Source organism: Adiantum capillus-veneris, chromosome 12, assembly GCF_014529385.1.
Source record: "Adiantum capillus-veneris isolate H3 chromosome 12, ASM1452938v2, whole genome shotgun sequence".
In the NCBI taxonomy this organism is placed as follows: Eukaryota; Viridiplantae; Streptophyta; class Polypodiopsida; order Polypodiales; family Pteridaceae; genus Adiantum; species Adiantum capillus-veneris.
The window spans coordinates 63458385-63486353 of record NC_140942.1 but is presented as its reverse complement, the minus strand read 5'-3'; the positions used below and the strand labels follow the sequence as shown (position 1 = coordinate 63486353).

Here is a 27969-nt window from a genome sequence, read left to right as displayed (position 1 = left end):
AGTGAGTTTTTTAATAAAGCACAGGTTTCAAACTATACTTTAAAAAAGTCCTGGCCATTTTTAAAAAAAAGGCCACTTGATTTAGATAAACCAAGCTTAAGTGACATCAAAAGAAAACTCCAGCGTTGAACTTAAAAAAAACGATCGCTGCTTCTGCCGACGGATGCCGCGTGGAGTGTGGGAGAAAGCACACGCGCGTAAGTTTAAGGAGCTTGCGCTCGTGTGTGTTTGGCACACGATGGGCTGTCAGGTAAGCACCACGTTGGACAAAAAGAAGCACATGCTGGAAACCAACGCTGGGATCCCTTGCCTCCTGCAGAAGTGAAGAAACACATAGAGAGAGGTCTCTCTCTCTCTCTCTCTCTCTCTCTCTCTCTCTCTCTCTCTCTCTCTCTATGCTTCGCACAGAGAACGAGGTTACACAGAGATTGAGAGAGTTACAATATGCTGAATTTTAATATAAAACCAGCAAATTAAGGAGAAATACATTGATTTTCATCGAAAGCCAGTAAATTCAATAAAAAATCTTTTGATTTTCAGCACTTCCCCCTTTTAAATTGCTGAATTTTATCAAAAAATCAGCGAGCAGTTTGTTAAACTTCACCTGCAAACATGCTCAAGAGAAGAAAAGAATCGAGTAAACAGTTAATTTATCAAAAATCGCATGAAATGGTAATTATCCAACTTTGACCAACCCGTAGGTGTGCACATAGTCCTTCATGTAGCCAAGCTGGCTCTGATACCATGAAACGAACGCGGAGAAGGATCTCCCGGCTACACAGACTGCCTATAGATACGTGTCGGACGAACCACCCGACCATAGCTACCATCCGACAGCCCCCCCGTGCTGGGGGCCAGCGTCCGAGGACATAGGCGTGCACCTGTAAGACCGAGCGTCCCATACCACCCGGCCTCACCTCCTCGAGGTGACCTTGCGCACTCCTAGCCTCGCGGGCTAACCACTGGCACTCTGTCAGTGGGGGTCGATAACTGCAAATGAGGCCTTGGTCCCCCTTTTATAATAATGGCCGGCCACACTGGCCGTGTTCACACTACGTCCACCCGGACACTGGACGCCCATCCCGACGGCATCTGGGCTAGATTCCCTCTCCTGTGAGCGGGACATAACAGCCCTCCTCTGAATATATGTTGTATGTCGATCCCGGATGGCGTGGACCTCTCGTTTGTGTCTCTGAGAGGCCCTGGAGCGATATCTTGGTAGTCGTGGTCTCCGCCTAGCTCTGGCCTCCTCAGCTCGTATCAAAGTCATCCCCTGATGTGTGGATGGTTGTGGCTGCATGGGTACTCTAGCCTGGAAGTAGTCTGCAAGGTGTGTCTGCCCGTCCGATCCTCCACCTTCCCCCGTCTGGGGGCTCTCTCTCTATGCTGGTGCATCTCGACCAAGAGTCTCCCAAGTAGTCTCTGATCTAATGATGTCATCATTGTCTGTAATGAAACCTCTGGCTTGTCAAATAGAGTGGGGTACCGTGATCTGATCTCCGCATAGTGAGGGCATCTGCATAAGAAGTGGCTCTCACACTCTACCTCCTGCCTGCATAATCTACATATCCTGGCCTCGCGTGGGACCCGTGCCGCTCTGCCGCTCTCAATCTGAAGCTGATGGGATGATACTCAGAGCTGTCTAATGGCTACCCTCATGCCAGTAGATATATATCCATGTAGTGGGGCCTTTGTATGAACCTGTCCTCTGTGAGCATAAGGAAATGATCTCTATAATATGCCATCTTCGTGGCCAATGGCCGCGAAGGTGTGAGCCAAGTCTGCTCTACATGCCTTTGTATGAGCTCATATCTGACAACTGTTTCCTCTCAGTGTGTGAGAGGGCCTGGCGTGGTGCATTTGGATCATACTGTGAGGGAGGCAATCTGTCCATAGAGTAGCCGTATGTCTGAAGCCATCTAGTCACACTCGCGTACCATGATCTCTCATCCCCAGAGTTTGCTAGCCCGCGGGAGGCCTCGAGAGCAAGGCGAGGTAGTCTATCTTCCCTCATGTCTCGCAGCCTGTGGAGGTATCCCACTGTTTGAAATAGCGCCTCCACTACCATGGGTGGGGCACCGAACTCTGCTCTCACAATATCATGTGGGACTGATGGCTTGCTCCAGATCATCCGGGCAAGCAGCAATATCTATGGCCTCTCGAGTCTGCTCCAAGCCTGCTTCTATAATCCTGGGGTCCACACTGGGGGAGCGTATAGAAGAGCCGGTGTCACCAAAGTGTCAAATAGCCAGCTCTTCGTGCGGGGCTCCTGGAAATGTGTCTGATGGCATCCCCTCTCAAGCATGGCTAGAGCTGCATACGCTCGTGTGGTGCGATCTCGGGCTGCCATTGCCATAGAGAAGCGGCCAGTCTTGGCTGTAAAGGTGATGCCCAAGTGTACATATGACTCTACTACCTCAATGTAGCTGCCCTCAAAAGGAAAAACTGATCTCCTCCGAACAATGCTTGATGTGTGGAATATCAAAACCTTGGTCTTGCCAAGGTTCAGTGCCACTCCTCTCTGTGTACAAAATAAGTCTAGAGCCTGTATGTGGAGCTGGAGATCCTCCTGTGACCCTGCGAGTAAAATAATGTCATCAACATATAGCATAATATGTACCTGAGTGCTTGATAAGTCAGCGCCTGCTCCTCCTCTCTGTCGGATGTAGGTCTCCATCTCATCGATGTGCAAACCAAATAGAGTAGGGGAGAGTGGACACCCCTGTGTCACCCCGATGGTGCTAGTGATGCTATCTGATAGTCCTCCTGGGCATCTGACCCTGCCTGACACTCTCTCATACAAAGCATATATGGCCCATATCATGTCCGGGGGTATCTCAAGAGATATGAGTAGCTGTAGTAGTCTCTCTCTGGGGACCTTGTCAAAGGCTTTGCGGAAGTCCACAAAGCAACAGTAGAGGCGTTTCCCTCGGCTCCATGACTGCTCTATCAGGCATCTGAGAGTGAAGATGTGGTCCATAGTAGAGAATGTGCGTCTAAAGCGTGCCTGTCCGGAGGCGCGTAGCCCCTCGGTCTCTGCATATCTGCTCAATTCTGACTCTAAAACTGCTCCATAAATCTTGGCCATCATATGACCAATCATGATAGTCCTGTAGTTGGCTGGATCCATGCGGTCTCCAGCCTTATGTAAAGGCACAATAGTATGCATAGTCCAACTCTCTGGAAATCCCTCTACCAATGCCCTGTTGAACAGGTGTGCAATCAATGGAGCCAAAGTGTATAGAGCGTATATAAAATGCTCACCCTGAAGCTCGGTGTGGTCCGCGGCTCGGCAGTGTTGTAGACTATGAATGCCTCGTCTCACCATATCTATGGTAAAGAGCGTGGGAGCTGTAGGTCGGGGAGCCACCGGGTGTGGAAGGGCAGCTGAGCCGGCACCTGATAGAGTGTCTTTGCATATGCATGCAATACCGCTGGGTCCTCTATAGGCGTGGGTGGGTCCTTTGTCTCATATCTTTCCAAGAGCTCGCTAGCTCTCAACTCTGAAGTGTATGGTACACATCCCATCACTGTGTCTCCTCAAAGGCTCTCCTCTTACGTCTAGTAAAGAGTACCCATATGTCGGTGCATTTGTCTCTTAGATATCTGCCCAGTAATATGCTGTGCCCTAAGCCTTTGATATAGCTGTCTGCACTCAGATCGCGATGTGTCGTTGGAGAGAGAGAGAGAGAGAGAGAGAGAGAGAGAGAGAGAGAGAGAGAGAGAGAGAGAGAGAGAGATTGGTGACCGTGTAAAGATTCTTGCTTATAGAGATATCGTCGGCTGTCTAGTCGTATGTTTCTATGCTTATGTCAACATTCGAGAGAGGCTCACATGCACTGTACTCAGCTCTGATGAAGGGAAAATGGAGCACATTATCTTGTTGAGTAGAGATACTTTCATTGCTATTTTCTCATGAAAGGAGCTTGCCTCTAGGGTCATCGGCCGCACTCCACCTCCGCTTCGGTGGTAGATTGGTTTTTCCGCATCCATGGTATAAGGATTTTACATTAGCTGTCTTTTAGGACAGATCTCAGATCCCGAAGTATCTTGCTAAGATAGCTTTTCTAGAGTTGCTTGCACAATTTTGGTTGCCAGGTATGCTGAGATAGATGGATTCTACCTTTGGCACACCATTCATGAGTTCAATACAGATTGTGACATCTATTGCATATATAAAAGTGGCTATCAGCCCTTCCACAGTCTTTTCAGATACCGTCACTTTTGAGTGGAAAAGGAGTGTTACACTCATAGAGGATTGTGGTTATAAGTAGACCGAACCAGTGCCTTAGATGTCATGAGATGGGGCATCTGGTGAAGGATTTCCCTAGAGGGTGACAACAGAGACAGACTGGTTGTAGGAGCAGATAGTCCTAGCAAAGTGCTCAACAGTAGCATAATTTTGACCAGATATAGACATAGAGGTAGGTGGTGAGGCAGTCCTGGGCGGGCAACAAGAGACGTGGCCTCTAAACACCTCTCAAGGCTCCCGTGCTACTCAAGGTCTAACACAAACACAACACACAGACCCTAAGCAAACAACAACACACCCAAAACACAACACACACTAATTGGAAAGATAGTGGCACCACCTAGTTTTGTAGTCATGAACTAAGACATGATGAGAGGAAGAGAGAGAAGGTGAGTGTAAAAGATATTACCACTCGTAAATCAAAGATCTTATGACACGAAACAAGTGTATCTTTCAGAAAACAATGAGAGAGAGAGAGAGAGAGAGAGAGAGAGAGAGAGAGAGAGAGGGAGCACACTCCTTAGTCAATACCTTGACAAAATCGAGAGAGAGAGAGAGAGAGAGAGAGAGAGAGAGAGAGAGAGAGCACACTTCTTAGTGAATACCTTGACAAAATCTCGAGCATGCACACTCAAGGTTTCAAGCAAACTGACACAATGATATGAGCTTCCCAACAACACCCAACCACAATACACAAAATCTAAGCAAACTTGGCCTTGCAAGAATCAAATTATCAAGCCTTATTAGAAACGATCAATAAACACACACGCTCAAAGTAGCCACCCCATGCGCTTCCTTGGGGTTAGGGTAGCCCTCTCCACCCTACTACCCTCTCATAGTGACTTACTCGAGACTAAGGCTACGCACACAAAACACCAACCAAACCACAAATCAACAAGGCGGGTTTCATGATGTTTAGCGAACATAAACAAAAGACCACCACCAAGACTAAGAGACCAACCACCTCTTCTTTACCACCAAGAACAAGGGAGATAGAGTCACTCAATCTCTCTTCTCTCCTCTACAGAAACATAATCATCATTTGACATATAACACACTAAGCAACAAGCAATAGCAATTCAGTGGAAGCGTAAGCACTTCGCAATTTTGGCTTAAGCAAGCATTAGTCAAAATTTTGGCAATTGACATTCACTAGGCAAGCATGCTAGCATGAGCGTAAGGCAAGGCTTCTTGCCTTACACAAAGCTTCTAGCTCGTCACTTATTGCGCCTCTTCTCCCTTCTTCAAAGAGACAGCCCCTTTTATAGATGTTGGAAGAATTATGATTAGCTTGATCGTGCTTAATTACCGCTATAAAGCTTCCTTTAGAAGTAATTGATGTAGGTGAGGAGATAGGTGGTAGGGCTAGATTTGAGGTTAGTAGATTAGTACTCTAGTTAGTATTCTTTACATAATGGAAATGGAAATTTAGAGTGTTGGGTATGTAAAGTCAGAAATTAACAAGAAATTAGGTAAGATTACACTCTCTCTTGTCCATCGGTGTTGTCGAGGAATTGAAGAATGATCGCCAACATCTTTTATATTTGATGCTTTGAATCCATTTGAACTCGTTGATCTTCGGCTAATTGCATCCTTTTGTCCGCTTTGTCATAGGTGAAATACATTAAGAAATTAAAAGACTTGGAGCATGGGAGATGTGTGCATAAGAGAGAGAAACGTAAAAGAAGTGAATAATGGTAAGAAATTGAAAAATATGGAAATATATACAACAGCAACCATGGGTAATTTTAATGATCTTTTCTATTATGCTAGATTTGTCTCATGTTGCTAATGATGTGAGGAGAGGACTGAAACTCGAGTTACGGTTTTGTGGAAAGAGTGGAAGCTGTACACATGTTACCAATCTCTTGAAAGGTCATACATGTTCCAATTAATTTATTTATACCTTTGTCCACATGTCCACCATGACTTTGCATAAAACCTATAGCACCAAAATATCTATCTTTTTGTATAAGCTTGCAAGTCTTTGAAATGTATAACTCCTCTTTTGAAATCAAATGTGCAGCCAACACTTCATGTCTTTTGCATTGAAGTCTCTTTATTTTCTTAGAAATGTAAATCTCCTCTTGAGAAAAGTGTTTCCACCTATTTTTCAATGTTGAAATATGACCAACTTTATTTATTACTCTATAGATATATACAAAGAGTACCATAGATAGCTATTTAGATAAACTAAAACAAATATGTATAAGTGAAAACATTTTTATTTATTTATTTAGACATCTTCAACTATAATATACATATATAAACTTATAATCTATTAATAACATACACCTAAGGTTAATATAAAGCAAATGTGAAATTTCTATGAGAAAGATTGATGTCGGATATCTATCTCATCATTTTATCTATGTATAAATAGTTTTATAGAACTATATAATTTGTTTTAGAGTAAGATGAAAACATGCACACTAAATTAAGTGCGGTAGTCAATAATAGACAAAATGATACTTGTGTTTTGGTCCAACTATCATGAGAAAATAAATAGCAAAAACTCTCAACATAGCCACAAATAAACTGAATATGTATATAGTTTTAATAAGCTATTTATGCAGAGACAAAATAATTGGATAAATATCCGACATCGAGGTCATGGTGTATATACCTTCATACTTGAGACTATGCCTACGCACACAAAACACCAATCAAACCACAATCAACAAGGCTGGTTTCATGATGTTTAGCAAATACAAACAAGAGACCATTTCCAAGACTTGGAGACCACCTAGAACAAGCGTAATTATCGCTATAAAGCTTTCTTTAGAAGTTATTGATGCAGGTAAGGAGATACGTAGTAGGACTAGATTTGAAGTTAGTAGATTAGAACTCTAGTTAGTATTATTTACATAATGGAAATGAGAATTTATAATGGTAGGGTGTGTAAAATACAAAATTAATGAGAAATTGGGTAGGATTACACTCTCTTTCGTCCATCGGTGTCAAGGAAATAAAGAATGACCATTATAATCTTTTATATTTGATGCTTTGAATTCATTTGAATTAGTTGATCTTTGGCTAATTGTATCCTTTTGTCCGTTTTGTCATAGGTGAAATCGATCAATAAGTTAAAAGACTTGGAGCATTAGAGATGTGCCCATGAGAGAGAGAGAGAGAGAGAGAGAGAGAGAGAGAGAGACAAACGTAAGAGGTGAATAATGGTAGGTAATTACAAAATATAGAGATATATACAATAGGATTCATCGTTAATTTAACGATCTTCTCCATGTTAAATTTGTCCCATGTTACTAATGATGGTGTATGTGTGTGTGTGTGTGTAAAGGTAAAAAGTAAAATATAAAAAAAACAGATTGGGTTGTTTGAAAGTGCATAAATGCATTTTAGGATCCTAAGAAGACTCGAATAAGCCGTCGAGACCATGGTGGTCATTGGTCCTTGAGTTCTTTTGTTATGTGTATGAAGTGAGAGAAAAAAAAATTACCTAAAATTGAGGAGAGAGTGAAATCGAACTAGAGTTTTATGGAAAAGTGTAGAAGCGGTACACATATCACCAAGCTCTTTAAAAGTTTTACATGTCCTAATCTTTTTATGTGTACCTTTGTCCACGTGTCTATCATGACTTTGCATAAAATCTATAGCACCAAAATATCTATCCTCTTATATAGGCTTTTAGGTTTCTGAAATGCATAACTCCTTATTTGAAATCAAATGTAGAGCCAATATCTTATGTCCTTTGTATTAAAGTTTTCTTATGTACATGTTCTCTTAAGAAAAATGTTTCTAAAGCTACTTTTTCAATTGGAAATATCATCAACTTTATTTATTATATATAAGGAGTAGCATAGATATCTATATATGAAAGCTAAAATAAATTGACATATGTAAAGATACTTTTATGTATTTATTTATATATATTTAACTATAATATACATATGCAAACTCACTCTTATTAATAACATACACATAAGGTTAATATAAAACAAAAGGTGAGGTTCTCGTGAGAAAGTTTGACACTGAAAATTGCCCCATTATTTTGTGTATGCATAAATAGCTTATTAGAATTATATATATATTCGGTTTATTTGGGGCTATGTTGAGAGTTTTTGTTATTTGTTTTTTCATGATAGTTGGACCGAAAAACAAGTATCGTTTTGCCTCTTATTGACTACCACACTGAATCTGATGTGCATGTTTTCATTTTACTTTAAAACAAATTATATAGTAATAAACTATTTATGGAAAGACAAAATGATGAGATAGATATCCGAGATCAATCTTTCTTATGGAAATCTCACATTTTGCTTTATATTAACCTTAATTGTATGTTATTAATAGGTGTGAGTTTGCATATGTATAATAGTTAAAAATATTTAAATAAATAAATAAAAGTCTTTTTACTTATGCTAATTTATTTTAGCTTACATGTATAGCTATTTATGCTACTATTTGTATATAATAAATAAAGTTGGTGATATCTCCAATTGAAAAATTAGCTTTAGGAGCACTTTTCTTAAGAGAACATGTACATTTCTAAAGAAGTAAGAAAACTTCAATGCAAAAGACATGAGGTATTGGCTCCACATTTCATTTCAAAGGAGGAGCTATGTATTTCAAAGACTTAGAAGCGTATATATCAAGATAGATATTTTAGTGCTATAGATTTTATGTAAAGTCATGGTGGACATACGTATAAAGGTACACATAAAAAGATTGGGATATATAAGACTTTTAAAGGATTACTTTTTCACAAAACTTTAGTTCGCATTTCACTCTCTTCTCAATTTTGGGTGATTTTTCTTTCTTTCACTTCTTACACATAAAAAAAAGGCTCAAGGATCAATGACCACCATAACCTCGACGGCTTATTCAGGCCTTCTTAAGGTTTTAAAATGCATTTATGTACTTCTAAACAACCCATTCTCTTTTATAAACATTTTACTTTTTATCTTGACACACTTTCAGACACATACATATACACCATCATTAGGAATATAGGACAAATCTAGCATAGAGAAGATCATTAAATTAGCCATGACTGCTATTGTATATACCTCCATATTTTGTAATTCCCTACCATTATTCACCTCTTACGTTTATCTCTCTTATGCACTTATCTCTAATGCTCCAAGTATTTAAACTTATTGATAGATTTCACCTATGACAAAGCGAAGAAAAAGATAAAATTAGCCGAAGATCAACTTATTCAAATGAATTCAAATCATTAAATACAAAAGATGGTAACGGTCATTCTTCATTTCTTCGACATCGATGGACGAGAGAGAGTGTAATCCTACCCAGTTTCTTGTTAATTTCTCATTTTACACACCCTATCATTGTAAATTTTCATTTTCATTATGTAAATAATACTAACTAAAGCTCTAACCTGCTAACCGCAAATCTAGCCCTACTACATATCTTCTCACCCACATATCTCCTTGGGTTCTTGTGGGTCTTGGGTTCTTGACGTTCTTGAGGGTCTTGAGGTTCTTGAGGGTCTTGAGGTTCTTGGGTTCTTGAGGTTCTTCTTTCGCTTGCAATTTGTGTTAGAGAAGGATCTTCTCTTCACCCGAGTTGTGCTCTTTTCCGCGGGCGCACCCCTTGGCGGCCTTGCGCTCACACCAAGGTTGCTTTTTTCCACCTCACGTCGATTGGTCGGCCGCTAAGTGCAAGGTCCGCTCTCAATGAGTGAAAAGAGGCACAAGGGGAGGTTGGACAAGCCTTTCTTTCTTGGGATTCCTGTCACTCTTAAAAAACACGATTAAGAATCGACACGTCCAAGCGAACTTGGGTTTATGCGACCTCAACAAGCAAAAAAAAAATTCATGTGGTTCTTTCCTTGAGTGATATAGAACACTGCCAAAGCTCTAATACCAATGTAAGGTGCAGCGAAATGAATGTTGAACTTTGCTCAAGATGAGTGCCCCGAATTGTGTTGAAGGTTCCTTTTACTTAGGGAAGGGAGAGCCTTCCGTTCTTTAATGAGAGAGTGCAATGGACACAAACAAAGTGAATGGACACTGTGCGTGAAGGTGCATGAGACTGCGAGATAGAGAGAGAAGAGAATACGACACCGGGAAGTTGTTAAACCATCCTCCGAAGGCCCCACTCTCGATGGCGAGAGTAGTCTACTATTGATTGCACAAACCGGTACAAAACTCTGATGTAAACTTGAGAACTATGATGCAATGTGTGGAGATGACGGCGACGACTCGACTTGCTACCTGCGCTTCTGGACTTCAGGCTGAAATTCTTCATGACGGCTAAGTCCCCAAAAACGCTAATGGCTGTTGTATGAAAACACTGATCTTTGCTGACTGTTTTGGCCTGTCTGTTGCTGAAAGTAACGCTGTCTTATGGCTCTAGAACTTACTCTTGATGGATTTTGATGGTAATGCTAATGATTATGCTGTGTGCAACCAAAGGATATGCATCTACTCTAAGTGCCTGGGCATGCACGGTCTGCGAACAGACTCACAAAAGTGCCAGAACACTTCCTAAGCTAGACTGACTGGACTGATTGAACCCTTGTCATGCTGTAGCTTGTCCACGAACACATGACAAGGAGGGTGCATCCAAGGAGTACTGGAATGGAGGCAGTCTATCCATGTTGAGGCCGTGTAACTGAAACCATGATGTCATATGACATGATGTGTGGCCTTGTAGCGCTAGCTGTCGAGATGACAAAGTGCTAGCCTGGGCTTGAGAGAGTGTGTAAGAGAAGCAAGAGAGCCAAAAATCCCCACAAGCCCCTTCTTATATGCTTATGCAAGTGTGCAGCTAGTCTTGAATTGGAATGCTTGCAACTTGACTATTGAGGTGTGAAAAGTTAAAACTCCGAATGTAACTCAAGCATGTTCTTACACTTGTCCTAGCTTGCTATGCATGGAGAAGTTGCTCCTTCCTCCTTTAGACTCTTCTTGGCAAGTTGAAACACAACACATACTCACACACTTATTAAGTTCACACAAAGCATGTATGTGCTACTTTGGATATGTGGCCTAGCCAAACTTAGTAAAGAAGGACTAGAGTCAACTTACTAAATGAGAAAGGGCTGATCTAACCTTAGTCTTTAGCTTTTTCCTTGCATTTAATAAAATCCATAAACTTGCTCTTTATTAATTAGCTCGGGTACAAGACTTTTGCACAAACCTTGGAGGCTTATGAAGCTGACCTGAGGCTAAATTAGAAAAAAACTTTGGTAAAATAAAACTCACCCTTTGGGCTTTAAAACTTTCATCTTTTGTACGAAACCTTAACACAGTGCTTTGAAGGTGCCGCCAAGCTGCTCCCAAAACCTGCTATCACTTTCTATGTTTAGACTGCTATAATTGCTCTCAGTCATCTCCTTTGTCATGTACCTTTGACGAAGGCTATGATTGAGATAACTATTTAGCAATTATCCTTGCTCTTTTATGGACTTTTCTTTTGGTCATAAGTCTTGACCGGTTGGTCCATGAGCACCTAATTAATTTTACTTGTTCGCTTTTTATTTTTCTTGGATTTAAGTGGCCAAATTAAGATGGAAATTACTTTTAGAAGGTTAGAAATTAATATTCATGACACCTCTCCCTCCCCCCTTGCTTGTGTTGTTCTCAGTGTACTGGTGGCCTTTTGTCGACGTCTGCGCCCTCTTCTTTTAAGTAGCAGACATAGAATGGCGGTTCCTGCTCAAGCTTAGAAGGACTTTTGTAAAGCCCCCTCTGTTCCGACACCACAGAGCCGACACTTCGACTTGCCCTTTCTCCATAAGAGAAAGCAAGCTTGATGGCCGAGGTGGAACGGCTTCAAGCCACCTCGGTCATTTCTAAGAGTGTTGGCACACAATCCAGCAGAGACGAGGTTAGGGACCTGCTTCAGGACCGACTCCTCACCGAAGTGGGCAAGATCATTGATTTGCAAATTCTCGGTAGAGGCTACTACCAGATAGAGTTTGAGTCTCCAAAGGTGGTAGTCAAAGTAATAGTTTCCTATGTGCTTGATCTCAATTTTGGCTCCTTTTCTGGCAATGACTCCCTACCCAAGAAGAGACTTTTGCATGTCAATAATGTTTATCTCAAACATAAAATTTTTTGCACCATGATTGTGAACAGCATCCCGCCTTTGACCTCTCAAATGCATGTTGATATGGATACAACTTGGTTTCGCTTTGTTATGCATGTTCAATGTGTTATCCAAGATTATGGCAGGTATTATTTGTCACAATTGAGAGAACAGGTTAAACAAGCAAAGGATACTTGTAGCATATTTAATGCACTTGGCTAACAATCCTCTCTTGTTGAGACTCAAATGGCTGCGTTTCTCTGTGCTCGCACTATGTTACGGCATACAGTTGAGAGGAAATTGGCCAAATGGCAGACTCGAGCTCGCCAAACAGGCGTTTTGCAGATAAAGAATGTACCTCTAAACAATTCTTCCAGCATCAACATCGTTCTAGGCAAGCTCAAGCTATACAGAGAGTTTTATTATCGTTGGGGGAGTGGACCTCCTCCTTACGAGAGCTAACACAAGCCTTGCACTCTCATTACGGCAAGATCTTTGAGGCTCCTTCTTCTATGCAAGAAGCTCGCCAAGCGTGTCACTTGTTTCTATCGCATGTTACTCTCATTCTTTTGATACAACAAGCTCAAGATTTAGAAGTTGTTTTCACTCAGACGGAATTTTATGCCAGCTTACTTGATTTGAGCCGGTGGAAAGCTCCCGGTTGGGATGGTCTTATTGTGGAATTTTTCTTGTCTTTTTGGGATTATCTAAAGGTGCCGCCGCTGATCATGATGAATACGACACCCTCCTCTTGGAAAGAAGGCTTTCTCAAGTTGATAGCCAACTATGCATTATGTGAAGAATTCTCTCATTGGTGGCCAATTACGCTCATGCCGGTAGTATATGAATTGATGGCCAAAATGCTTGTTAACCGACTCAAGTGCTTTTTGCATGAAGGCTTGCATCAATCTCAATACGGTTTCATGCCACGACGTCACATTAATGATAACCTCGCGAATGTCATCATTGCAATGGAATATGCAAAATACACTTGATAAGATGTCTTGGTCATGCAAGTTGACATTGAAAAGGCATTTGATACTGTTCTTTGGGATTACATTGCAAAGACCATGCAAAAGTTGAAATTTGGGCCTAAACTATCTCGTGTCGTATTTTTCTTGTATGCACATAACACTTCTGTAGGTTTGTTGGATGGTTCTCTCATAGGATCTTGGCCTTTGGGACGTTCAGTAAAGCAAGGATGTCCTCTTAGTGATTTGCTTTATGCAATTGCTACACACCCCTTGCTTATGTATTTGGACTCCTTGACCTCCACTGGTAGATTGCATGGCCTAATATTACCATCTGGAGAGCACTTTATCGGATATGCCTATGCGGATGATTCTTTATTTATGCCTCACAATCCCTATGATGATGTATAACAAATTATGCATACTCTTCACTTGTTTGGATTGGTGGCAGGTCTCAAAGTTAATTTTCGTAAATTCAAGTTACCTTTGAATGAGTATGATTGGCATAAGATATTGTGGCCAGGAGAGATTGTTCCTCTATGCACTATAGTTCGCCATTTGGGTTATCCACTGGCTTCGAATGTATTAGCTGCGCAGAAATTGGACTAGGTGCTCTAGCATTTGCATTTCAAGTTAGATTATCGGAAATTGTCTACTTGGAACTGTGCTTGGAGTCCCTTATGTCTAGTATTTTGGAGCATTACTAGTGGACCTCGTCTAGCACAAAGGGTCTTTGGCTTTTATCTATGGACAAGCTGTGTTCTCCCAAGCGGCTTGGAGGGTTGAATATTTTGGACATGCGACGTCATGTTCCGGCTCGAAAGCTATGCTATTGCCAGTCTTGCTGGAGCATCAGCAACCTTGGACACTCATGGTATCACATTTGTGTGCGGATATTGTCACGCCATCTTTTGGACATCGGTAGCCGACATATTGGGATGTCATTTTTGGGAAGCTTGAAGGAAACATTTTAGGATGTCCTTTACCTCTTCTCTCATTGTTGATTAGAAGGCTGTCACTTCGCATTTGGCATGGCATGGTTGACAATCCTCTCTAGGGGCGATTGGAGAGTCTGCATAGGAGCAAGGCATTCACTTTTAACGGTCTCCTTGCCAGGCATATTCTCTTTCCCAAAAAGGAATTTGCCAAGTGCATCAGGTGGTGGATAACACAGGTCATGTTCTTTCGTTTGTTGATGTGGTGTCCCATTTTCGGTTAGGTCTCCACTATTCTCTGATTGGAATCTTTCTACTACCAAACTGGGGTGCATTTCAGCCGGCAATGTTTATTCCCTCCTGCGATTTGATGTGTGGATTATGCATCATGGTAATCAGCTGTGTCACTCTCCAAGTCATCCTTGTGGTGGCAACGAACATTGTCTAGCATTTGGCAAAGTCATCTACCTTTGAATGAACGTATTTCTTGTGGCGCTGCTTCGTGGGAGCTCTACCTGTTGGGAGCTTATTGCATACACGGCATATTGCGCCTCCTCGCTGCCTAAGATGCTATGAAGCTGAGGAGATTGTGCCTCACTTATTGTGGGGTTGTCATTGCTCCAGATCCTTTATTTGGCAAGTGTCGGCTGCTCTTCGGCTGTGTTTTCCTTCCGGCACTTTTCACAGACGGTTTTGGCTGACGGTTTTGGCTGTTTGGGGTGCTCCAGTCTTCGCAATCTCAGTTTAAGGTGTTTTTTAATTGGTTCAAATGTTGGGTTCTGTGGGCCATTTGGCACCATAGGAACTCATTAATGTTTCAAGGCACTCATGTTGACCCGTTTCCTTATTTCAAATTGTCGCTTGGTCAACCGTTGCATTTCGCTCATAATGCTGGGGACATCACTCTTGATGCTTACAGGATTTATTTTGACTATTTCTAGCCCTCGGGGCTTTATGGTGCTCCACTTCTTGTATCTCTTATTTTTTGTGGGTTTTCCTCGCTTTGAGGTTTCCCACCTGTAAATTCTATCAACAAGATTTACAAAACAAAAAAAGCGTGTGTGTGGGTTGGGGGAGTGGTATTGGAGCTTGGAGGTATACAGAATCATTGCACAACAAAACCAAAATCCCTCGCAAATAAAACCTACACTGAAACGCCTTAAAAAAGATGACCACTAAATTTTAAAAGGCCCGAAATGCGTGTCATGGGGACGGGCACCACATGCCAACGGAAAAGCACCGAGTGAGCAACTTTATGCACTTCAAATAACAACTGAACTGAAAGAGATGCACGACATGAGACGGGCAGTGGCGGAGCTCCACCGCAAGAGAGAGCATTGGCCCCCAAACCTTGGCGCCCCTTTCGGTATTTCTTTATATTGCTTGAACTCAGTACAATGCCGGTACTCGCGTTTTGCACCTTTACCCAGAAGGGTGCCAGAGACTAAGCCCTCTGCACATATTTAAAGGTCTTTGGCCTGTGAAAAGCAATTACATGAAAAGCATCAAACTCAAACGCATCTGGCCTCAAAAGTTGGCGCTGAAAACTGCCCAGCGTAAATCACAGAAATCAGTACATCTGCCACGTCAGCAAGTCAACGCAAAATGCGGGTGCCTGTACAGCTGCCACATCATCGCTTTGTGTGTGTGTGTGTAGAGGTCCCGCTTTATTTGATCTCTTTAGGTCACTTCGGCTCCATCGGACGGGTCCCATAAGGCGGTAGGATCTCCTTGTTAGAAATAGGCCTCTCTGCAAGACTTTGCAAGTTGGTAAAACTTCTACTGTTCCTCCTCTAAGGTTTAGGCTCCTCGGTTTTGATCTGTAGGTTGGTTCTGTTCTTCAGTGGCTTGACACGTCAAAAGTTTGTGACCTCCCTCCTTGAAAGAAAATAATTGTCCACAATTACAGCATACTTGCAAATCAACTCAAGTTAGCCAAAAAAAAATCCGAGGGTCATTCCGAGGGACAAGCAGTTTTCTCATTCTAGATTGGAGCTCTTGATATCTTGGGTCGTTGGCTTGTCAGAAAAATCTCATCCAATCTTATTCTAGATCGGAACTTTTGATATCGTGGGTTGACTTGCCATAAGTATCTCATCCAATAAGGAATATTCAGTGGTTGTCACATAAAGTCGCCGATGAAACACCCCCCCCCCAAACAAATAACCATCCAGGTTTGGGCCATGAGCTATTCAACGACTCCCTCATCACTCCTCCTGCATAACCTAAAAACGTTAGGGCCGGGAGATATAGAGGCCTTTTACAACTAAACACCCCCCAGACCACAGCTTGCGTCGTTTGGAGGTTCAAACATACAACAAAACGCTCCCTAGACATCTCGTCTGCGTCGTTTAGAGGTTTTTGAGCATACAACGAAACGCTCCCAAGACATTCTGTCAGCATCGTTCCAAGGTTCAGACAATATCAAAACAACATTTCTCACTACTCCACCCGGGAGTAAAATCACCAGTGAATGAAACCAGTATCAAAACTAGGGTCAAAAAATTCAAATCGGCACCAACACGGGTTTAAAACAGACACCATTCATTTCAAACAAATTTCAAATAATACTTCCTCAAACAGAGTTCAAAAGTATCTAACTACAAAACAACGAGAAAATTCATTCAAGTTTTTGTTCCAATAACCAAACTTTGAGGACGACATGGTAATGGTTCGGTTCCGAATGTGGAGTCATATCATTCTTGTCGTGCCAAGGCATGCCAAAGAGAACGTTGCAATTGCCTAACTTCATAATGTGGAAATCGGCTTTTCCGTCAAGTCGATTCTCAGATACTTGAGTGGCACTGCAGATAGACAGTTATGCTATGGTCGTGGCGAGTATCCATTCAGGGATTTGTAGACAATGATTATGCAGGCTGTGTTGACAGTTGTAAATCAACAACAGGTTGGATTTACACATTTGCTTGTTCTGCTATTTCTTGGAGATCCGTTCTTCAAGACTGAACATCCATTGCTACCACAGAGGCAGAGTATGTTGCATTGAGTGAGGCATGCAAAGAAGCTATTTGGCTTGCTCGCCTAGTGAAAGATCTTAGATTGGAGCAGCCTACACCAGTTCTTCATTGTGACAGTCAGAGTGCTATTGCCTTGGCTAACAATCCAGTGTTTCATTCCAGAACGGAACACATTGATGTGCGTTATCATTTTAGTCGTGAATGCGTGGCAAAGAAGAGCCTTGATTTAGTGAAGATTCCTACATCAGAGAACATAGCGGATGCACTCACTAAAAGTCTCTCCAGCCATCAGTTTCAGCACTGTTGTGAGTTGATGGGCATTGGGTGAAGAGTGGTTCTCTTCCATTCTTACGGGTTCCCACATTGGCCATCAAGTGGGAGAATGTTAGGTTTAATGGCCATGTGGCCGACCGCCTATCAGTAATTGCTACTAATTGTAAGTGTACAACTATACACTTGTGCGATCCACTAACACCAAGTATAGTGTGTATTTTGCCTTAGTGCATAAGATAGAAAAGAAAGAAAGGGGGCACACATTGTGTGTTGGCTCTCCCCCTCCAACCTGTGTGTGTTGCTATAGTGGTGTATGTGTGAGTGTGTGCGATTCATCTTCCTCTTCCGCTGTGCTCCCGGCTCTTCTCCTTCGGGCGTCACCTCCTACCTCTCTTAGAATATGGTTGTGCCATATGCTTCCTTTTTTCAACTGCATCATTAGGAAATGTTAAGAGTGGATGCGGATGATTTTAGAGGCATGGCCTAGGGGTTTCACAATCCCTTGGCTTCTGTGAGCTGCTACATGAGGTTTTTGCAGCGGATGCTTTATATCACTCAGACATGTAGTGGTTTTCGCTACATTGCTCGAGGTGGACAGAGCTTTGGGTGGATTTGTGTAGACTTGATCACTATTCATATAGCTACATTTTACTACCTCGTTAGAATATCTTTATCCCTAGATGTATCCTGTGGTTTTTTATGGGATTTTTCCCCATGATCTGACTGTATTTCTTTTAGGAATTTTCCCATATTTCTTGTATATGGACCGATGGTCGATTTTTATGTAATGCAAATGGTCAAAGCCCCACTTTTGTTGCTGCCATCCTGTTTGGGGTCAAAGTTTTGGGGCCTTCCTTCTTCTCAGTTAGGGGTTCCAATTGGTTTCCCATTTTGTGTTCATAATTTTGCCCTGCATTTTCGTTAGCTTTCTTAGACTTTTGACTTTGCTTCTCTCATTATTTTAGATTTAAGGTTTTCGAGCTGTTATTTGAGGGTTTGCTGCTTTTTTCAATGTTTGAGGGTCGAGCTGTTTCTTTTTGTGTCCGAGTGTTCTGTTAGTTGTTCTGTTTTATGTTTTAGGGTATCAAATGGTTCTTTCAATGTGTACAGGCACTAAGTTTGAGAGAGCTAGGTCTTTTCCCATGTTGAAATATGTAGAGGTTTGCTACAGGCAATTTCAAGTTCATCTGTAAGCCAGCACTGTTTCCAATGCAACCTCCTCCGCCACCCACAAGTAACTCTTCTAATGAGCTCAATGTATTGGTTGAACCATCTGATGTCGAATCGTCTATGAAAGATCTTGTTATGAGTGGACTACCAAAGGGCCTGAAGTTCTTGCAATATGCGAGGTGTGAGCTTAATGACATTCGAACCAAGGTCTTGGTGAAAAGTTTAACTTTTTTATCACGGATTCAGGTATTGGATGCTTAACATGTCGTAAAATCACACATTTTATTGTCTCAGTACAGAGTGCATGCTCATTAGTATTCTGAGTGCCATTTTTTGTAGAAGCTTGATTTAAGTGGGAACAAAATCACGTCAGAAGGTGCCACTTCAATCTTTCTGTGGTTGCAGGTTAGAATCATCCTTTTGTAAGACTAGTTTTATCTGTTTGTAAGTGTTGACAATTTTATTCACAATCATGTATATTCATTTTAAGGCATACCATTGTTGCACTACATTCACCTACTACAGAAATCTTAATAGCAAAGGAAAGCCTGAGAGGCTTGATGGCCCTTTCAACCTTAGGCTCTTGCCCCCTGTTTTTCTTTCAAACCGTCTTTTGATCTCTAGCTATTTTTTTCCTCTAAAATCAGCGCTTGCTGATTTTGGCCTTCCAACTTTTCTTTCTCTAGTTGCTTTTTCTGGTGATATTGTGGCTGACCCTATTTCTGCTGCTTTTTATTGGGGTGCTCAATTTATGACTGAATTGTCACCTTATTTTGGCCGCTGTTTGCAATGAAGCCTTGAGCCTATAAAAACAAGGCTCAGGGGCCTCTTTTGTGTCAAACATCAGAATGTTAACTTCATAGAGAAGAAGGCAAATGCTGATGCTGAGCCTTTTTCCCTGGTAATCATCATCAACTCATGCCCAATGGACATGTATGGTCCAGCATTGAACTCTCCGGACCAATGTTGTACCTAGGAGACTCGACTAGTCACTCCAGACTAGCACTTGCTTCACTTCTCATTGAGACTCTAGCTAGTCTATCCCAACCAACACTCCACAGCAATGGGAGACATGCCAGTTCTGAAACAAGATTGTGAACAGCACTTTCATAGATTGCGAACAACACGCCCGATTCTAGCGCTAGATAGACCACGCTCCCAGGTATCATGTATAGATTCCTAGAAATCCTTCTCGAAGACTATGAAACTAACTCATTAATAGTTGGCATGCAACTTGACGCATGTGCCACCACATTATATTGTCCGTGTTGGTAATGGAATGGAAGACCAAACTCTTGCAGGATCTCGTTCATCTAGTGTTGGGTACCTTTCAACTCATTTTGACTTGAAAACTACTCTAGACTTTTATAATTCATGCAAACCTCAAAAGCGGACCCATATGGGTAATGTCACCACTTTTTAAGACCATAAAGACTTGCTTGTTGTGAGGGCAAGGGTCTTGTGGGCAAGGCCGCGGTCGAGTGGGAAGGGTCCCTAGGGCAAGCCCTGCCATATGTCAAGCATGCATAGGCAAGGGGCTCTATATGGAGACTATACAGAGGATGGTAGGAGGAGACTAGCATGCCGATACCTAGGATCTTACACTGGTATTAGAGCTTGAGGTACGATCTCTCTCTTTCTCTCTCGCCTTAAGGAAGGAGGAAGAGATGGGGAGAAGGGCTTACAAGCCAAGACTTGGAGGGGAGTTTTTGGAGCTCGGATGTGGCCACATGAAAGGGGAGGCCCCGAGGACGTCATGCAAGTCATGCATGCAACCGAGGAGGTGGAGACGGAGGAAGCTGGAGGAAACGAGGCTTGCTCAAAGGGAAGCTCGGTGGGTGAGAACTACGGCGTGGGAAGCTACACTTGCACAGAGGAGAGGAGAGGAGTCAAGCCCGCATCCAAAGCAAGGGTCGCCACAAGGGGCCCTTCTCACTCCCCATGCAAGCTAAGGGCATATGCCAGCCAAGTTAACAAGGATGCCAGCTGAAGCTCCCCTTTTTAGCTTGGACGAGCCAAAACATGCATACATACGAAGACGCTTAGAGTGGCGACTTGAGAGAAGCAAGGGAAGGAATAGGCCATGCAAAGGCAATGGAGCAAGGTTATGATTTCGACGACTCAAGAAGGCCTTATAGCTGTCGAAGACTCCAAGACGACCTTGCACATTCAAGTCGCCGGATACACAGCAAGGCGAAAGGCTCGAGATTTGGAACCCTAGGCTAGAAGAGATTTTTTCGAAATAGAAGAGGTCAAAAGAATGCAAATGAGTGTTGCTACATTTGCAAAAGTTGCATGAGTTTGGTGGACTAAACTCCACACACGATTCTTTATCATTTTATAATCAAGCATTTGGCTGCTATACTCTATGAGATACATGCAACGACAAACCGTCACAAACTACTCACGTGTCACTCCATTGAAGTACAAAGCGAATCTGCAGATCTCGGCCGAGGGGCCTAAACCCTAAGAAGAAGCAACAAAAGAAGTAAAAGGAGCCGAAGAAGTTTTACCAACTTATAGAACCTTGCTGAGTGGGGCAATTTTTAAAGAAGAAAGCTCCCACCAACTTATGGGACCTCGTCCGATGGGGCCCAGGGGACCTAAAGAGATTAATAAAGCAGGACCCACCATCAATTGCGTAGCCTCATGCTAATGTGGCAGCTATTGTACGGATAGAGCCCGCATATCGCACTGACAATGTTGACGTGGCACTATACGGAATTCCGTTAAACGTGTTGACTGTTGATGACATGGCAGGTGTACGGATTTCCACGTTTAACGCTGCCGACAGCTTTTGGGGAGTTCAGATGCTTTTAAGAATAGACACTTTTCATGTTTATTGCTTTTGAAAGCTAAGGGCCTTCAAATATGTACCTACGGCTCATTCTCTAGCACGTTTCCGCGTGGAAGTGCAGAGAGCTGAGTAACAGCGTTGTACTAAGTTCAAGCAATATAAAGAAATATCAAAAGGGGCATCAAAGTTTGGGGCCAGTGCTCTCTTCGGTGGAACTCCACCACTCTGCGTCCCTTGCATCTCTTTCAGTACAGTCATTTAGAAGTGCTTAAAGTTTGTTCAGTCTATTCATTTCCGTTGGCACGTGGCACCCGTCCCGCCCCCCCTACTTGAAATAAGAGTAATCCTTCGCAATTACAGTATATCTGCAAAACTACTCAAGTTAGCTTTAAAAAAATTCTGAGGGTCATTTCGAGGGACATTCCAAGAGACAATCAGTTTACTCATTCCAAATTGGAGCTCTTGATATCCTTGGTCATTGGCTTTCCAGAAAAATCATGTGCCTGTAGATGTGAAGGCTCCCCACAAGCTGCCAACAACGTTAAACGTGGAAATCTGTACACTTGCCACGTCATCAGCAAGCAACACGTTTCACGAAATTCCTGACAGTGCCACGTCAGCACTGTCAGTGCGATATGCGGGTTCTGTCCATACAGTAGATGCCACGTCAGCATGAGGCTACGCAAGTGATGGTGGGTCCTGCTTTATTAATCTTTTTAGGTTCCCTAGGCCCCATCGGATGGGGTCTCATAAGTTGGTGGGAACTTCTTTAAGAATTGCCCCACTCGGCGAGTTTCTGTTAGTTGGTAAAACTTCTTTTGCTACTTCTATTTCTTCTCTTGCTTCTTCTGAGGGTTTAGGCCCCTCGGCCAGGAGCACATCGGCTCTATTCTTCAATGGTGCAACTATATCAGTTTCTGTAAATACTTAATTTATATCTAGAAAATAATTAAATAGTTGTGTGCACACTAGAGTAGAACTAGTAGTTCTAGGGCCATAGGTGCGTTCTAAACGTGGGCCAGAGCACCTTTTTTTTTTCGAGAAATAGATCCTTCTATTAGTTAATGAAAACTGCCCATAGGGCTACATCCACCTCTGCGAGAGAGGGCTACAACAAGCATGATGGGGAGACTCTCCCAATGAAAAAACAGCATATATACAATGAGGCTAAATCAAGAGATGGGAGGAGGAAAGAGCCACACAGGCGGACAGTAGTGCCATCTGAGCACCCCCTGAAAGGCCCAGGGCGCCAGAGTCGAAGAAAAGCCTCGCAGCGCTCCCGCATGCGGTCGGAGCTGCCCTGTAGTCCCTCAAGCTGTCCTCTGAGAGTATGGATCAGCTCTAGCCAAAAGTCACGAACAGTCTCTGTTGGTGGCACAGGACGAGCCTCAAAGATGCGGAAACAACGGGCCTGCCAGATGAACCAGAGAGCTAGGCCGCTGATGAGCTCCCAACACTCGTCTCTCTCACTGCACCACTCCTGTGGAGTAAGCTCTGTAGCAGGCTGGAGTGTAGGTCGCCCCCCCTGTATCACTATCATCCTGCTGGTGGAAGATAGCTCAAACTGAAGTGCTGGGCCCGTGAGGGTGGACCAAGCCGCTGCCCCCCAAGAGTACTGTCGAGCCGTGGAGAGGGCAGGCATCAGCCGAAGAACACGTAGCCACACCTGCTGGGCCGAGGGACAGTCCCAAAGACAGTGACGCTGACTCTCCACCAACTGGTCACAGGCTGCACATGCGGCCGAGAGACCACTATGCACAAGCCAGCTCCCTACTGCTGTGGCTCTGTGTGCAACCAGCCACTGGAACAAAGTGACGCGCCTCGGCTGTCTGGAGTCCCACAGCCTCTGCCAAAAAGCTGCCAAGAACTCGACTGAGGCCCTCCTCCTGCCAATGACGTACTGCAACGGGGCGGGCCTCTCTCTGTGCTGCAAGTATATGACGTCCAAGCCGAACAGTGTACTGAAAGAAGGGGACTCCTGGGTGGTCTGCAGAAGAGAAGGGGTCCCTCCATAGCCACTCACCAGTATCCCACTGTACTCGTGCCAGTGGACAACACTCCCAAGCCCATAGCCTCCAGTGTCCAGTCTCAAGCGCTGCTGGGTCAGGGTCTATGACACAAGTCCTCCCACAGATGCCCACAACTCGGATCCACTGGAAACAGCACTCTGCTACCTGCGGGGCCTCTACTGCAACTCGTTGTAATCGTCCCCCACTCTGAAGCTCGAAGAACAGGGCTGGGACAGTCTCTGAGCAAGCCCTGACTGAAATGAGAACCTCCAGTGTTGTGAAGGCTCCCATCCACCGGGGTGCTACTGGCTCGAGAAGCGTGAGCCACTCAGCTGGAACTGACTCTGAGATGTCCTGACACATGCTCTGCACCCCTCTCATGCCCTGTAGCTGGACAGCCTGTACCTCCTTTGACAAACCTGTGAACTCTAGCCAGTCACCTAGAGAACGCGCTGGACCTGCCGCCATGGGACCCCAAGAAACATGAGACGACTCCCAACCAAGTGGCCTCTCTGAGTGCTAACCATGGGGTTCCAGACGAGGGGCTGCCATATGCGCTCCTCCGTGCACGTCGGCTGTCTCTGCTCTAGGCCATGCCGTAAGAGCTCCCAAGATTGAAGCAAACTCATAGCGAATCTGTCCTCCAGTCTCCTGCTCAAACCAACTCGGCGCAACTCTGTAAAGATCCACATGGTCGAAGGTTGCCAAGGGCCTCCTGACTGAGGCACCCTGGCACGAAGCCTCTGCAACAAGAATTCCTTCCAGGGCTCCTCTCCTAGAAGAAGTCCTCTGACGACAAACTTCCCAAGAAGGGCTCTGCTCTGCTGTACAGGATCAATGATCCCAAGCCCTCCCTGAGAACAAGGAAGTGTGATGACCGACCAAGCCACCTTGGCTCGGGCAATCTGAGTATCGCGACCTGACCAAAGGAAGTTCCTGATCAGCCTCTCTACCTGGCTGATACAAGAACTCGAGAAGATCCAGCAAGAAGTGATGTACCACATAGTTGCCAACAACACCTGGTTGGCAACTACTACTCTACCAGCCAGCGAAAGTCGCGCTGAGCTCCAATGTAGCAGCTTTCTCCTGATGGACAAGAGAAGAGGAGCAATCTGCTTCTCGGGGGACAAGTCCAAACCAACCTGACAACCCAAGTACCGAACTGCAGTCCCTGGAGGAATCGACCTGAAACCCTCTCCTGGCATCCAATCTGGCACAGGAGCACTGCCAACCGAGAAAGCCACTGTCTTTCTCCAGTTGATCAATGCGCCCGATGTACAGCAGAAGGTCTCCAAAGCCTGCTCACATCTGTGTAGATTGGCCTCTTGGCCCTCTAAGTACAAGGCTGAGTCGTCGGCAAACTCAGCGTCCAGAAGCTCATCTCCTCGTATAGGGAGTGCTAAGCCTCGCAGACCAACCTGCTGTGACACCAAAAATCTGCTCATGGCCTCCGCATAGAACAGAAAGAGAAAAGGGGCAAGAGGACAACCCTGTCTGACCGATCGTGTGAGCATGAAGCGCTCACCTCTACCTCGTGCCAAAAGCACCTGATTGTGAGCCTGTCTGTACAAAGCTGACACCCCTCTGATCCAAGCATCTGAGAAGCCCATCTTGCGTAGCGTGCCCTCTAGAAATCCCCAGTCAACTTTGTCGTATGCCTTCTCAAAATCGAGAAGAAGAATCACAAGGTCCTCTCCACGGAGCCGTGCAAGGGCAGAAGCCTCCCAAAAAGTGAAGATGTTGTCAAGGATACTGCGTTCCTTGACAAAACGTGTCTCAGTCCCATGTATAAGGCTCTCCAAAAGTGGCTGAATCCTCAAACTCAGAGCCTTGGCAAGAATTTTGTAGGCTGAGTTGAGGATGGTGATGGGGCGCCACTGTCAAATCTCATCCAAGGAGCCACCCTCCTTTGGAATAACGTAAATCAGGCCCTCACTCATGCTATCCGACATCACTCCTGTGTGCAGAATGTACTGAAAGGCACTACAAAGATCTGGGCCAAGCAGGTCCCAGTACTCCAAGAAGAAGCTGGGAGTCAGCCCATCCTCACTGGGACAGCTACCACGAGGGAGGGCCCTAAGAGCCGTGTGCAGCTCCTCAAGCTGAAGAGGCATCTCTAGCCTCTGGCGCATCTCCTCAGTAACAAGACAAGGCATCTGTGCCCAAACCTGCTCCCTGCATGCATCCTGTCGCTCTGACTGGGGCTCAGCCGACAGTAACTCACGGTAAAAGTCAGTAGGAACTATACGCATATCCTCGGGCTCACAAGCAACTGACCCATCGGGTCTCCTCAACTGATTGACCTTGGCATGTGAGTGCCGAGGTCCCACTGTCTCAAGAAAGGCACCTGTAACTCTGTCACCCACCTGAGTCCACTGAGATGCCTGTCGGTGAAAGGCAAACTCATGACGCGTCTCCTCTGTGCAAGCAAGCTCCTGTCGAGCCTGCTGTAACTGCTCCTCCAACCATGGACTGTCTGGATACTGCTCCTGCATCCTCTGTAGTGAAGCAATGCCTCGTCTGAGACGCTGCTCCTCCTCTCTCGTTGCAGCCCGTCGAGCCAGAGACTCCTGGAGAAAAAAGTGGCTAAGCTGAGCTAGGCCTAAGTCCACTCTGTCTGCAGGCAGAGCCTGGCTGTCCATGCCCTCTGTCCAGAGAGCCTCTACCCTCTCTCTGAGTGATGAGTCCAACAAGACCCGCTCTGGGATGCGAAGCATCGTGCTCCCACTCCTCTGCCTGTCTGCCACTGTGAGGATCACTGGTGCATGGTCCGAGAAGGAAGTCCCTGCCAGGATGCCCACGGATCTCCCCAGGTCACTGAAGTGGTCACTAGTGTAGAAGCGATCTATCCGCGATAGATTCACTCCTCCCACTCTGCGGTCCGATCTAGAGAAGGCAAGACTCTCTGGAGGCCTCACAAAGCCAGAATGCTGCCATGTATCCGAGACCCTCAAAGTCATACACAACCTCTCCCAAGCTACTAACTCGACTCCATGCACAGTAGCATGGCTGCCTCCGATCCTGTCAGAAGGGTCCTCCAACATGTTGAAGTCCCCTCCTACACACCAATGGTCAACCTGTGGTAAGGACTCAACAATCCGTGACCAAAACTCTGCACGAGCACTCGCCACATTGGGCGCATAGATGTTCAGGAAGCCCACAATGCCACCCTGAACCTACATAGTGATCCACTGAGCCCTGCCTGGCACAATAATCCCTGTGCCCATAATGGCCTGCTGCAATGAGTCCGCAATAGTCATACATACCCCTCCCTGGATGCCTCCAGGTCCAAAAGCAGCTGACCAAAAGGTATCATAACGTCCACGCAAAATCTAACCACATCGCCGAATGCGGCTCTCAGACAAATGGTGCTCCTGAAGCATAAGGAGATCAATCTCTCCTCCCACAAGGCAACGCTGAAGCTCCTGACGCAATCGGCCCCGCTGTCGTTGAAACTGGGGCCCACCTAGTCCCTGCACGTTCCACGAGACGATCCTCATGGGGAACGAGAGAGAACAGATGTTGCCGCAACAGCAAGACGGGCTATCTTCGAGGCTGGCTTGGATTGGGAGTAATCCGCATCCGAGCGTCCTCTAGATAGGCGAGACTGCAATGAGTGCCTGGCCCAAGCCCAAGCAGAGCGAGCCGTGCGTAAAGCAACCTTCTCTGTCCAGGAGTCCTCATGAATGTATACATAGCAAGGCAAACACTGCGTATCAACAAAAAAGTACACCACAATGTGCCTACATCCTGTTGAATCTGGGGGTGTCACCGCAAACTTGGCGAGTGGCCACAAAGTCTGCAGCAAATCTGTAACGCCAAGTTCTCCCATGCGGTGAGAGAACTCGAGAACCTGTGTATGCAACCATCCCACCACTGAGTGGAGGGACCACTCTATCTCGGTCCTACCACAGAGGGGGAAAGAGAAACCAACTACTGAGTCCAAGGCCTCTGTCCCCCTAGCGGCGAGGAACAAAGCATGGACCCTGAAGCAGGTTGCCTCGTGGTCTGCTGCGGAATCGCCGAGAAAGCGAGTGAACCCGTAGTCGAAGAAATCCCAGCGGCGTCGAAGGTCAATGCTCGTCAGACCCCGAGGGATAGCTGCAAGGGAAGATGTTTGAATCTGCAGAGAGGGCCGCAAGAAAGGCTGACCCTCTCTCGCTAGGCGACTCGTGGCAAAAGCGCTGCCAAGAGATCTCCTAGCCGCCGGCGAGGGACCAGTCTCCTGAGTCGACTGTGGTACTGAAGCAGGAGGAGGGGGAGAAGGAGCTGGGGGGGGGGGGGGGAGGGGGGCGGAGGAGAAGAGAAGCGGGGTGGGGCGGAGGAGAAGAGAAGTGGGCTGGGGCGAGGTGGGGGGTGGACGGGAGCAAAAGGCGGGGGAGGGGGGATGAGGAGGAGGAGGGGAACTCTGAAGGGGGGCGGCTGGCGAGGGTGAAGCGGAGGTGGCTGTTGGTGTAGGGGGATCCTCCTACTCAAGAGGACCAAAGCGGTTCCCCGTGGGAACCCACTGCTGCTGAGTAGGCACCTGAGGGCCACTCTGAGTGCCAGGCTGTCGCTGTGGCCCCTGG

The 27969-nt window shown here is 45.0% G+C and overlaps 1 protein-coding gene across 5 annotated transcripts in view; it reads left to right on the top strand.

Moving 5' to 3' along the window:
- LOC147445828 (uncharacterized) overlaps positions 1 to 27969 on the top strand; it is a 178707-nt gene that overhangs the window by 110231 nt on the left and 40507 nt on the right. For all 5 annotated transcript variants that reach the window (XR_015189807.1, XR_015189808.1, XM_086525205.1 and 2 more), the window contains 2 exons: positions 18597 to 18841; positions 18935 to 19000. Coding sequence is in view for 3 of the 5 variants with exons in the window: in XM_086525205.1 (XP_086381331.1) it covers positions 18597 to 18841; positions 18935 to 19000 (311 nt within the window). In the remaining 2 variants the exon portion in view is untranslated. The remainder of the gene's footprint in view (positions 1 to 18596; positions 18842 to 18934; positions 19001 to 27969) is intronic.